Consider the following 13,203-nt stretch of genomic DNA (forward strand, 5'->3'; position numbering starts at 1 on the left):
CAACCCATATCTTGAGAAATGAGACTTTGCTTTCTTTAAAACAAAAAAATAATTAAGAAGCAGAAAAAATAGAAAGACATACTTTAAATGGTTTATTACAAAATTATGTCATTTCATAAATTAAAATCAAATGAGAAGGAATTATCAGACTTTTCATATTTGAATGAGTTTATCGTACTATTAGTCGGGCACTTGTCACCGTCTGAATGATTGATATTCAATGTCTGTGAATCTTTATCTTTCTCATTGGCATCGGCTTTAATGTTATCATTGAAGCTAAACATAAAGGAATTATCAGATGGGCAAAATTTAAACAAGTTATTGCCACCACAAGTAGTGTCACCTATCATGTCAGCAGTACCTAAAGATAATGACATTTGGCTATTATCTACAGAGTTTTGAAATCCAACACTTTCTCCAGGAGGTTGTGAAGAACTACTTGATGCACAATGGGTACTAGATGATGAAGATGCGCACACATCGTCATTTGAAGAACTTTGATGTAAATTCAAACTATTTAAATTAATGCTGAGCAATCTGTTTTCTTCATATTCCTGCTCTTTGACAACATCTTTTTTGTGACTTTGACGAAAGAATCTAGACTTCCCGAACAATTTTTTGTTGTGTGTTGACTTGAATTTTGAATGTTTCATTGCTGAGGAGAAAGGAAAAAGAAATGGATTAAATTCAAAAAGAATTAGCTGACAAAACAATAAAAATAAGTAAGCTTATATGTGCAACTCTTTTCTTTCTTTAAAAGTTTTATTGGGTGGTACTGACTTATCAGGATTTCACTTTAAGTTATGTGCTTAGAGCATAAAATGATTATAAATTTTACTCTGTTCAATACATAGAGAAAAAGCCATTAATAAAATATATAAGCTGATCTTACAATATCTAATTTATTCTATATTCAATCCATGATAAAAAAATTAAAAAAAGGCCATGAATGTAAACAAAAGATAATATGTTGATATAACAACGTTCAAACTAACTCATCACGATTCAAATTAAATTTGAGAGGTTATATTGCCATTGCTACCACAGTTGAGCTCTTATCCTAGAGAGAGAGAGAGAGAGAGAGAGAGAGAGAGGGAGAGAGAGAGAGAGAGAGAGGAGAGAGAGAGAGGAGAGAGAGAGAGAGAGAGGAGGGGAGAGAGAGAGAGAGAGAGAGAGAGAGAGAGGAGAGAGAGAGAGAGAGAGAGAGAGAGAGAGAGAGAGAGAGAGAGAGGGGCGGGGGTCTTGTGTTAAAAAGATATGGCATGTCTTCAATTAAAGTATGCATTGGAGTTTCCAAAATTCACTTACAGCCTTTGAAAGTTGTATTGTTTTTAGACTGAGGCAGTTTAAATATTTAGTTGAAACTTAACAAAGTTGCTGCCTGTATTCACAAACATTCAATAAGAAAATACCATTTAGTGACTTTTTCTCCTCATCTTTCATTTTCTTTCGATAGTCTCCCAAAGCATTCCTCATTGCTTGTCTTTTCTTGACCATTGGAGCTTTAGTACTTCTTAAGGTTTTCAATATCTTCATAGTTTCCTGTGCTGAAATTAAATTTATAATTTATTTATATTGGTGTTATGCATTCAAGTAAAATCCTCACAACATCTGCCAGCTGCCTATAACATACAAACATACAAAACTATGTGTAACCTCAAATGTTTATAGCCTGATTGATACAGTTTAGTTACAAGTAATCACCAAATTGGCTGTCTAAAAACAATAACAAAGAGCTGAGTGATGTCCTTCATGTTGCACTTTCTGCTGATGTTGCTTGGTCGCATCGAATTGACCAGAGAAGTAGAGGTCCCTGTAGTGGTCACGCTTCTTGTAAATCATTGAGACTGAATTGGCTGGTATGCAACTTCCTCTGCGATGATTTTCTGTGGCTTGTCAGACTTTTCAACTGCATTGCATTGATCAGCTCGATCTTTCCTTTCAGCAATAGTGTTAACCTTCTGTTTGCCATATAGTTGTAGACTTGACTTGAATTCTTGATAAAATTGATACTAATTAACATGGTCATTAGATAGGATGGCCTGGGATACGAAAAAAAAAAATCTTGACTTGAGGTTGTTATGATGTAAAATGCGAGTTGGATAAATAAAATCTATTCATCTATTCGATACTGCCTATGTACATTGAGTGTGTCTTCAGGCAAAGCACCTACGTCACATCGATGTGCACCAATCATTCGCAGAGATTCTTAACCAATGAAAATTCTTACTGTTAGCTTTTTTAACAAATGGAATATCTGATTATTTGTGATTTTATTGTGGTCATGGGTGAAAAGAACATCAACTTAAGCGACATCGACTTATGTGGAGTTTTTTGGATTTTTTAAACTAATGTTATGTGGGAAGAAGGGAGAGGGACCAAGAAAAAAAATTGACTTGGGTAAAAATAGACTTAAGCATCGTCGACGTATCCAGAGTGCACTGTATCACTACAAACTATTAAATTGGTGACAAAGTAATATAGAAATCTCTCAGTTGACATATCATGTGATAAGATGACCTCTGATATGTATTGTTTCACAATAAGTTTCCAATACTTTTATTGACGAATAAGAAAAATGATAGCAGCAGATTTCCTTCCTTTAGTAAATAATTACTAAAAATGATAACATTTTGCATGGGAAAAGAAATTCAAATGAATATCACATTCTAAAAACATAAATAAAATCAATTTATTAACAAGTTCAATCATTTAAAAAAAGTGACAAAAAAAAAGGAAAAGTAAACAATGCATAAAATTTATAACGCACATTTTACAGGTTGCTGAGTACCAGTTTTATAATATACAAATTTCCATTTCATGCAGTTCAAATCACTTAAAAATAGAGTGGGAGCAAGTCCTGCAATTCTAATAATTCATTTAAACATATGGCAAGTGATTAAGTGAGTGCAACCTCTGATAACAACAACCTGAATAATAACAACCCCTGAATAGTGACAGAGACATCTGGTCCAGATTTTTTTGCTATATATGTTATTTGTAATTTAAAAATCCAAAATAGCGACAGGCGTTATTGTAAAACCCCAGTTTAGCGACATTGATAGAGTGATAATCGGCAGTTGACACTGACATTTGATTTTTAAAATCTAGCCAATTAGTAGGCAACATCTTTCCAACCATTGTTATCTCCTACCCTTAGACAATAAAAAGCCTACTCACAACCGAGATCACTTTGATACCAACCAACACTTACCTATCTATCGCTGTTGCCATTGGGTACATAGAAAAATTACACTATCCAATTGGCCACATAGAGAATTGTGTTTCAATTATTAGTTTTAAGTTTTTAGTCCTTTTTTTTTCATAACAAAATTGTTCCTAGTCTAGTGGATTTTTTTTGTTTATCAAAACCAATGAGTTTTTCTACATGAATCAAACTGTTTGTAGTGTTTGGCCAAGTGAGGCTCTATTTGGCCACTTCTAAAGTCTAAATTGACCACAAGGAACTCTGACTGCTCTGGCGCTATCAATGGTGTCATTACCAATCACTGACAACCTCACTGACGAAGCAAGAGGGAATCCAAAATGAAGATATATTCCGTTGTATTATTAAATGCCATTTAATCATGTAAATGTCAGTCCGAGCCCGGATAAACTAAACAACAGAAGGAAAATAGCATTCGAGCACTGTTTACAATCAAAACAATGACAATACACATTGGAGAGTGAAAGTGTATTTGGGATATGTCTTATCACAGGCACTGGTCCGCTCATCACAACCATTATTATCACAGATCTCACCACACACCCTTTTTCTGCCATCTTGAAAACTCTGGAGTAACAACATCCCTGGATAACAAAATAATTTTCTGGTCCCAGACGAAGTCATTACTCGGGGTTGCACTTAGCCATTTGCATCTCATACAATCATATAAACATTCTTAGCACTTTTATTTACTTTTATGGAATTGAAAAACCCTAACCTGATAATGGTTTAACAAGTGTTTTATAACATTTCTCACAAATGGATTCTGGTGCAATAGCCTACTTTGAAAAAAACAAACAACCCCCCTCCCCCCTCCCAAAAAAAAACCCTCAACAAAAACATGAGTTTTCCTTCTCTTTAGTGTCAGTGCAAGGAAAGCATCATATTCATCATTGCCTTTTTCACCCTGGGTCAGGGTATAGGCCACAAACAGTTTCCATCCTTCTCTATCCTGAACTAACTTTTTTTTTATCTCGTTCCATGTCTTATCACTTCTCTGTATATCAGCATCTTTAATTCTTCTCCATGTTCCCTGTGGCCGTCCCCTTGATCTTTTGCCCTGAGGGTTCCAGTCCAATACTTTCTTTGTTATAGTGGAGTCATTCTTTCTAAGGGTGTGTCCAATCCACCTCCATCGTCTTCTTCCTATTTCCTCTCCAACTGGTTTTTGCTGTGTTCTTTTCCAGACTTATTCATTCTTTATTCTATTTATCCATTTTATTCTGAGTAGCTTACGCATGCACCTGTTTACGAAAATCTGTAAAGGAAAACATCAGCCTCCCTTTAAAGCACCTAGGCAATACTTTCTCTAAAAAATCTTTAAATGTAATTCTGACACATCTCTGGCAAGGCATATTAGCAACATAAATTTCAACACATAATTTATACACCCTAAAAGTCTTACAACAAATTCAAGAAGCTTTAACTTTGAATGAAATATAAGAAAAGTATAATTCAAAAGGTTAAGACAAATTCAAAGTAATATGCTGCTCGTCAATAAAAATATTAAGGTATTGAACCGAAACAGAAAATCACCTCAAAATCTAACAGGCAGTTCATCTTGTGAATGACCATCACAACAACATCAACATTTGTGCTTCATAGAATGTCAAAATGAGAAAAAAAGCGTTGATGGCCAAAATCACTGTAACTTACGGCATAATTTGACAATACTGTAGTGAACCAAATCAAATGAAAGTTGATTCAAATAAGATAAATTTTGTTTACTGATTTAAGCAATGCATTAACCAGTTTTTGCATTGACAATCACTTGTGCATATATTTAATGCTGACTTTAATTTTTCTGTTTTTAAATAAAAAATTTGCAACCTCGCTACAAGAATGAAAAAAAAAAAACCAACAAAGCACATAGGACATTTTGAGGTCTTTCTCGAAAAAAAAGAAAGAGACAACGCTGGCACCACTAATAAACAATAAGGGGTAAGTTTCTTGCTCAAAGAAATAACAAGATGCCAACAGTAGCGTTTGACCCATGGTCCTGTGGTTGTAATTGCACAGCCTTATCTACTCAGCTCAGATCCCAAAAAGCTTATAATAACAAATCAAATGAATGTCACATGAATGTAGATAAGGACATCACTGTAAAACATTGATTAAATTACAATGGAGGATCTAAAATCAAGAAGGTAGCCATATCATAAATAAGCAATACATTACACTTACTTTGTCTGGAATCTGGAGACTGTCTTTGAAGACCAAGTTCAAGCTGATTGATACACCAGTTGAGCTCATCAACAAATTTTTCAGCCTAGAAACGAACAACATAGAGATTTCAAATAGCCATTAGAAGTAAGATCATTTTAAAACAATAAATATATACTTTAACACCCATTTCAGTGAATGCCATTTCAAGCAATCCTGCCAATCTAAATGAAAAAGGGAGCGTCATTCGACACCCGAGTTTCGGGTGTATTTTGTCACCGGATAATTCGACACCGGAGTTTCGGGTGTATTTTGTCACAGGATAATTCGACACCCGAATTTGGGTGTGGAGTGTCAGCAAAGAATTCGGCATCCCAAGCAGGGTAGAATTTTTTTTCGTAAAATATATTGTTGTTTTCTTGGAGGTGGGGGGGGGGGTAGACAAAAATACTACAATTGTTCGTCTTTGCAAACACACAAACCATCAACTGCACGACCATCTCTCTAACTCTCTCTCTTGCTTTCTTTCTTTCTTTCTATCACAAACGCACACACACACACACACATCCGCTCTCTCACGCAAGAAAACATTGATCACACTAACCCCATACCGCTCTCTACTGAACCAAGGATTACACTCTTGAGACACATCAACACCCCCACCCCACCCCATCCAGAGTATAAATTATATGCGCTTGGCTAGGAAGTTCACAACATTGCCATCCGGAAGTATAACGGACCAATGCACAAAACAATGTGTAACCTTTAACGTTTATAGATAGTGTGCGCTTGGCTAAGAAGCTCACAACATTGCCATCCGGAAATATAACGGACCAACACACAAAACCATGTTTAACCTTAAACTTTTATTTTTTAAAGTCTGGTTAATACAGTTTAGTGAGAATTACTCATAAACGTGGATGGCAATAAACAAGTACAATCACCCGCCGCTGCGCTGTGTGGCCTTGAGCAAGTAATCTCACTCTAGCTCAATTTGCTGCGCTGCATTGCAGGTGACCCCTTGGTTATTTTAGTCTTCCCTTGAAATAGACCCTTGTGACAAATTTCCCCTATGGGATGAATAAAGATAATAAAGTAGAACATATAGAGAATACACTGAATTCCTAGTAACATTTTTGTTGTTATTGAGAGGTATCTAAGCATGCAGGAGACCCTTTGGGAGTATTGTATTTTGTGCAGTGTTGGAATTCTTCGCAAACACCACATTTTCTCTTTCAGTCATACAACATCATTGGCATTGTTTTGTTACGATGTAAATTTCTCTAAGCAAGCTTGTGTAATTTATGATTTGATTTCTTTCGATCTTCCGTCCATCAAGAATCCAATTTGAAAATGTCCACAGATAGACGCTATTCCTTATTTATAATTCACACGACACCAGTTGAATTGACTCTTTTTTTAATAACCACGCAGTCTTGCTGATTTCTTGTTGTCGATAGGCCGCTTTTGCGTCTTCTTGTCCATTTCTGTTTTCATCGAAATTTTAAATACAAAAGAACAATGAGTTTCATCCTCTATTTCCTTGATCCTTTCAAGGAACTCATCACTTGATGAGAATTTTGCCCCTTAAAAGATTGAAGTCGACCGTCTATCCATATTTTTAAAAGCAAGAAATCAAGAAATGACTGATGGTGACTGTGGACTGCGACTAACAGGGAAGGCAATTGATTAGATTTCCCCAGTTTTGTGCGGTCACATCGACTACGCATGCACGATTCTGGTGTCGAATTATCTGGTGACAAAATACACCCGAGTTTCGGGTATCGAAAAACACTCCGAATTAAAAACTCAATTGGAATTTGTGTCTGTTGCTCCAAGACCATTTCACGACTGGTTGGATGGAAATGTTAACTGATATTTTAACATGACATTTTATTAAACATGGCCTGCCCTAGTCCTATGTTTGAAAAAGCACTGAATTCCTCTCTTAGCAGAAATTTGGGGACACTCGTGGTGAGAGAGAACAGACGAAGACCGCTTGAAACTTGGACTTGGAAGACAATGGAGGAAGAATTGAAAAAGGTTGGCAAGACTTGGCATGAATTGAGTTGGATGGTGCAAAATGATTTGTTTGGTTTAGGAGTTACACACGCACACACTGTGGCGATCTCCGTTTCCTACGAACTACGAAGACTTACCACATACTGCTGACTGCAAGACTACACGTCAGATCAGACAAAACGTAAACACGAGAGAACTCATTAAATTTATAAAATTCACTACACATTGCTTTCATTGTTTATTGTTTCCAGTAAAGTAGATGCTACATTGGTGACCCCGACTTAAAACAACTTAAGCGATAGGTATATATTATTATTATTACTATTTACCAGTTCAACTCTTCACAAGAACATAATAATAATAAACATGTCTATCGATGCCGTAGCATTGAAATTGCCCACATTCTGGACCACTTGTCCTTCAGTGTGGTTTGCACAAAGCGAGGCACAATTTGCCTTATGTGATATAGCAAGCGATGAAACAAAGTACTACTATGCAGTGGCTGCCTTAGACTCAGACACAGCAACTAGAGCCCTTGCCATTCTATCATCACCACCCAAGGAAGGTAAATATGAAATACTGAAAAACTTCCTGCTGTCTGCGTTCGGCCTTTCGGAAACAGAGAGAGCGGAATCTCTACTCAACATGAATGGTTTGGGCGACTTAAAGCCATCTGAGTTAATGGACAGGATGTTAGTGCTCCTCGGCAAACACAAGCCCTGTCTGCTCTTCAGACAGTTATTCTTAAGACAACTTCCAGCAAACATCAGACTTCCATTAGCAAACTCGTCCAACCTGGATGATTACTACAGGGCACTTGCCAGAGAAGCTGACAATTTTTTCTATGCTGCTCACTCAAACTCTAACTCCTTTTCAATTTCTCATACTACTTGTGAAGTTGACACACCAACCATGACCAGTGAAATAGATTCCCTCTGCTGGTACCATCAACGGTTTGGTTCAAATGCCCGTCGATGTGCACAAACATGCAAACTCTTCAATTCATTCAAGAAAAACAAGAAGAACCAGGGAAACGCCAAGCCGGGTCAACAGTAAATTCTGCTGTCGACCCGGATTCTTACTCAGCCAACGCGCCCACATCAAAAAACCTCCAACTCATCGTCGTCGATGAAAATTCAAACCGACGTTTTTTAGTAGATACTGGGGCTCAAGTATCTGTCACACCCGCCTCTGCATCAGACAAAAGCTTGGGTTCCTCTGATCTCGCAATACAAGTTGCTAATGGTCCTACAATAAAAACATACGGATGCTTTGAAACTAACATACGTATTGGATCGCGTTCATTCAATGCACGACTTATCAAAGCTGATGTCAAGCGTCCCCTACTTGGAGCAGATTTTCTAAGTCATCATAATCTGCTTGTGGATATTCGTGGTCGACGCCTTATCGACGCTGAAACGTTTTCGCACGTACCTTGTTCAGTAAGTTCAGTTTGCGCAAACGCCGAACTCTCACCACTCGAGCCGAACTGCAATACATTCAGAAAATTATTGAATAACTATCCAGAACTACTTCAACCAACATTTTCAACGGGAACTGTGAAACATGGCGTGCAACATTTCATCACAACCAAAAGTCGCCCAGTATTCGCACGTGCTCGTCGCCTGGCTCCAGAAAAACTCTTGTGTGCAAAAAAGGAATTTTTGGAAATGGAGAAAATGGGCATAATTCAAAATCAAAGAGCCCTTGGGCTTCCCCATTACACATGGTCCCCAAGGCTGATGGCACAATGCGTCCCTGCGGAGATTTTCGTCGACTTAACGATGCTACTATACCAGATCGATATCCTGTACCACACATTCATGATTTTACAGCAAACTTAGACGGTAAGATCATCTTCTCGAAGATCGACCTTGTCAGAGGATACCACCAAATTCCAGTCGCTCCAGAAGACGTCCCAAAAACGGCAGTGATAACCCCTTTCGGCCTTTGGGAGTTCTTAAGAATGCCATTTGGATTAAAAAATGCAGCACAAGCATTCCAACGTTTAATGGACTCCATTTTACAAGATTTAGACTGCATATTTTGTTATTTAGTCGACATTCTGGTTGCAAGTTCAACTGAGGCAGAACACATGGAACATCTCAAAATCGTATTCGAAAGACTTAGAAACCAAGGCCTCGTTATCCGTCTTGAGAAATGTCTTTTCGGTGTGAGAACTTCCTTGGCCATCACATCTCGCATTCTGGATCTGTCCCAATGGCGACAAAAATTGAGGCTGTTAAACAATTTCCACAACCAAAAACCATCAAGTCACTTCAAGAGTTCCTTGGGATGTTGAATTTTTACCATCGTTTCATTCCGAGACTAGCTGAAATACTTTGACCCCTATATAGTGCTTTGAAAGTCAAAAAACAACGTCAAGCACTTACGTGGACGCAAGAAATGTTGAAAGCCTTTACTGACGGTAAAAATGCACTAAGTAACGCTACAATGTTAGCCCATCCTTGCTTGAACTCACTCCTCGCTTTAACGTCTGACGCCTCCGACCAAGCTGTGGGCGCTGTCCTTGAACAACTTAATCATCTAGGTAATTGGGAACCATTGGCATTTTTCAGCAGACAGTTACGTAAACCTGAACAGCAATACAGTACCTTTGATAGGGAGTTGCTTGGCATTCACTTAGCCATCTGTCATTTCCGTTTCATAATTGAAGGGAGACAATTTGCTATTTTTACTGACCATAAACCATTAATCCATGCCATGTCCAAATCAACTGAACCATGGTCAGCTCCTCAACAAAGGCACTTATCTGCCATATCCGAGTTCACAACTGACATCCGACACATTTCTGGAAAAAACAACACTGTCGCAGATTGTCTCTCAAGAGCAGTTACAAACTCAGTCTCAATTGGCATCGACTATCAAGCTATGGCGGAATCCCAAGAAAATAGCATTGACATACAGGCTTACAAAACTGCATTAACAAGCCTCAAAATCGTCAAAACATCCGTTGACTCGGGTCCAGAGTTAATTTGTGAATCTCAACCGGCTACCCAAGACCTATCGTTCCTACCAACTTCAGAAGACCGGTTTTCGAAATTATTCACAATATGAGTCATCCTGGAGTTAAGGCCACAGTCAGACTTATCAGCAAGAAGTTTATCTGGCATGGTCTTAAGAAAGAAGTGTCAGCATGGGTTAAGCAATGTCACAACTGCCAATCTCCGAAAATTCAAAAACATATACGAGCACCGTTAGAAACATTCCATGTCCCAGGAAAGCGATTCTCACATATAAACATTGACCTCGTTGGACCATTACCTCAGTCAAGGGGGTTCACCCATCTCCTTACTATAATTGACAGGAACACCCGATGGCCTGAGGCAATACCGTTACAAACCACAACAACAGAAGAATGTGCAAAAGCCCTGATCTCCAATTGGATCTCGCGGTTTGGTATTCCTGTTGATATAACTTCTGACAGGGGCTCACAATTTACATCCACGCTATGGAAACAGATGGCCAGTCAACTTGGTGTGCAGATTCATCACACAACTGCGTATCACCCTCAGTCCAACGGCATGATTGAACGGTTTCATCGGTCCTTGAACTTGAAATCATCCCTCAAAGCTCGTCTAATAACTCCAAATTGGGTGGATGAGCTACCTTGGGTTCTGCTTGGTTTAAGAACTGCACCTAAGGATGATATCGGTCATTCTTCAGCTGAATTAGTATACGGAGAACCTTTAACAATCCCTGGAGAGTTTATACCTGACCATCCTTCAGACTTCCACGCTAAAGACTTTTTGGCAACCTTTCGGCAAAACGTGTCCCTTCATTCACCACGGCCAACACATCATCACGGCTATCATCAAACAAATTTACCCAAGAACTTGATGTCATCAAAATATGTTTACATCCGTGTTGACACCCACCGAGGACCCCTTCAGAAGCCGTATACAGGTCCCTATGTTGTCATAACCCCTGGAGATAAACAATTCCTGATCGATGTTGGTGGCAAAGCAGAACGGATTTCGATCGACCGACTTAAAGCTGCATTTGTCGATTCTACGCAACCAGTTTCCCTTGCCACCCCACCTCGTCGTGGACGCCCACCAAATACGAACAGAAAGTTATCGAACAGAAACATACAAAACTCCCGTACTGCTTCTGATGACTGATGATACTAACATAGTGCCTACTAAGAAGCTATCTCGCTCAGGATGTACCATTAAACGACCTCGGTACTACGAAGATGACTAGTCCGTGTTTGGGGGGGCATGTGTGGCGATTTCCGTTTCCTACGAACTACGAAGACTTACCACATACTGCTGACTGCAAGACTACTCTACACGTCAGATCAGACAAAACGTAAACACGAGAGAACTCATTAAATTCATAAAATTCACTACACATTGCTTTCATTGTTTGTTGTTTCCAGTAAAGTAGATGCTACAACACACACACACACACACACACACACACATGTTTATCAATCAAAGTTGTGCTATCGCGAATACTCCATGGCGCATTCACTTTTGCACTTCGCGCTGCACTATCAAAGAGAGAACAGAAGTAAACCTAAATAACAAAGCCAAAGTCTTAAGACGGGAACAGAGGTTTGAAAGACAGGATAGTACTATCTAGACTAGATAGATCTAGTACTACAGAAGATTCAAGACAGAAAGTTGGAAGACTAAAACTAAAACTAAAGTCTAAGAAAGAGACTACTAAGTGACTTTCTCAGCAGACAATTCAAATAGTCAATAAACATCTGTACTGCAAAGGCACTCAGTGAGTGACCATGGCGATGTGCTGCTCCAAAGAGATCTAAGAATAGGCAATAAATTATTACATTGGTACCATCTTCCATTGTTCCATATAAAGGACTGTTTTTATTGTCTCTTGAAAATCTGAAAAGGTGCGAGATTGTTTATAATTGCAAGTGCAAGGCTTGGATTAACATGAGAGTAATTTCCCTTTTTGGGTAGCGCTACATGTTGAAACATACAAGATATGAAGTGAGTAGAAAAGTGCCAGAAGACAATAGAGAATAAAAATTTTTTTCGCGGCGGTGGTGGGGTTTGAACCTTCGACCTTATTGGTACGACAACTCCGCCTGGCAGGTGAGAGCGTGGCTCTACCGTGTGAGCTATCCACGAACACAAAAAATATTCGTTTCAAACCCAAAGTCATTTCTAGATCCCTCTCTCACCCACTTCTTGAGATCGCCGATTCGTTCACCACCATCGCGAAGTAATTTTGACCAGCAGTTAAGGTTAATAGCCAATATTCTCATCACAAACATATAACATAGAAACGATTGAGACATTGAGTATGCTCCGGTGTATGGGGTGAATTTTTAATTCAGAAAAGTGAGTGGAGCAGGCACTTATGTTGGTAACAACAAGATATGAAGTGAGTAGAAAAGTGCCAGAAGACAATAGAGAATAAAAAATTTTTTCGCGGCGGTGGTGGGGTTTGAACCTTCGACCTTATTGGTACGACAACTCCGCCTGGCAGGTGAGAGCGTGGCTCTACCGTGTGAGCTATCCACGAACACAAAAAATATTCGTTTCAAACCCAAAGTCATTTCTAGATCCCTCTCTCACCCACTTCTTGAGATCGCCGATTCGTTCACCACCATCGCGAAGTAATTTTGACCAGCAGTTAAGGTTAATAGCCAATATTCTCATCACAAACATATAACATAGAAACGATTGAGACATTGAGTATGCTCCGGTGTATGGGGTGAATTTTTAATTCAGAAAAGTGAGTGGAGCAGGCACTTATGTTGGTAACAACAAGATATGAAGTGAGTAGAAAAG

The 13,203-nt window shown here is 38.6% G+C and overlaps 1 protein-coding gene across 4 annotated transcripts; it reads right to left on the minus strand.

Annotated features, from left to right (window-relative positions):
* Nucleotides 1–77: 77 nt before the first annotated feature.
* Nucleotides 78–12,336, minus strand: LOC144971009 (uncharacterized). Of its 4 annotated transcripts, none has more exons than XM_078911293.1 (4): nt 12,231–12,336; nt 5,411–5,495; nt 1,413–1,547; nt 78–655 (listed from the first exon to the last, which is right to left on the minus strand). In XM_078911293.1, the coding sequence occupies exons 1-4, from the start codon at nt 12,246–12,248 to the stop codon at nt 114–116; spliced, it is 780 nt and encodes a 259-aa protein (XP_078767419.1). In that variant the 5' UTR covers nt 12,249–12,336; the 3' UTR covers nt 78–113. The 4 variants fall into 4 exon arrangements, with proteins under 4 accessions (XP_078767419.1, XP_078767420.1, XP_078767421.1 ...); XM_078911294.1 differs by having other exon boundaries at nt 12,239–12,334; XM_078911295.1 differs by having other exon boundaries at nt 1,413–1,542; nt 12,239–12,330.
* Between the last annotated feature and the right edge of the window lie 867 nt (nt 12,337–13,203).

The sequence above is a fragment of the Berghia stephanieae genome, chromosome 4 (assembly GCF_034508935.2).
Source record: "Berghia stephanieae isolate SIO BIC M18660-M18661 chromosome 4, UCSD_Bste_1.3, whole genome shotgun sequence".
Taxonomy (NCBI): Eukaryota; Metazoa; Mollusca; class Gastropoda; order Nudibranchia; family Aeolidiidae; genus Berghia; species Berghia stephanieae.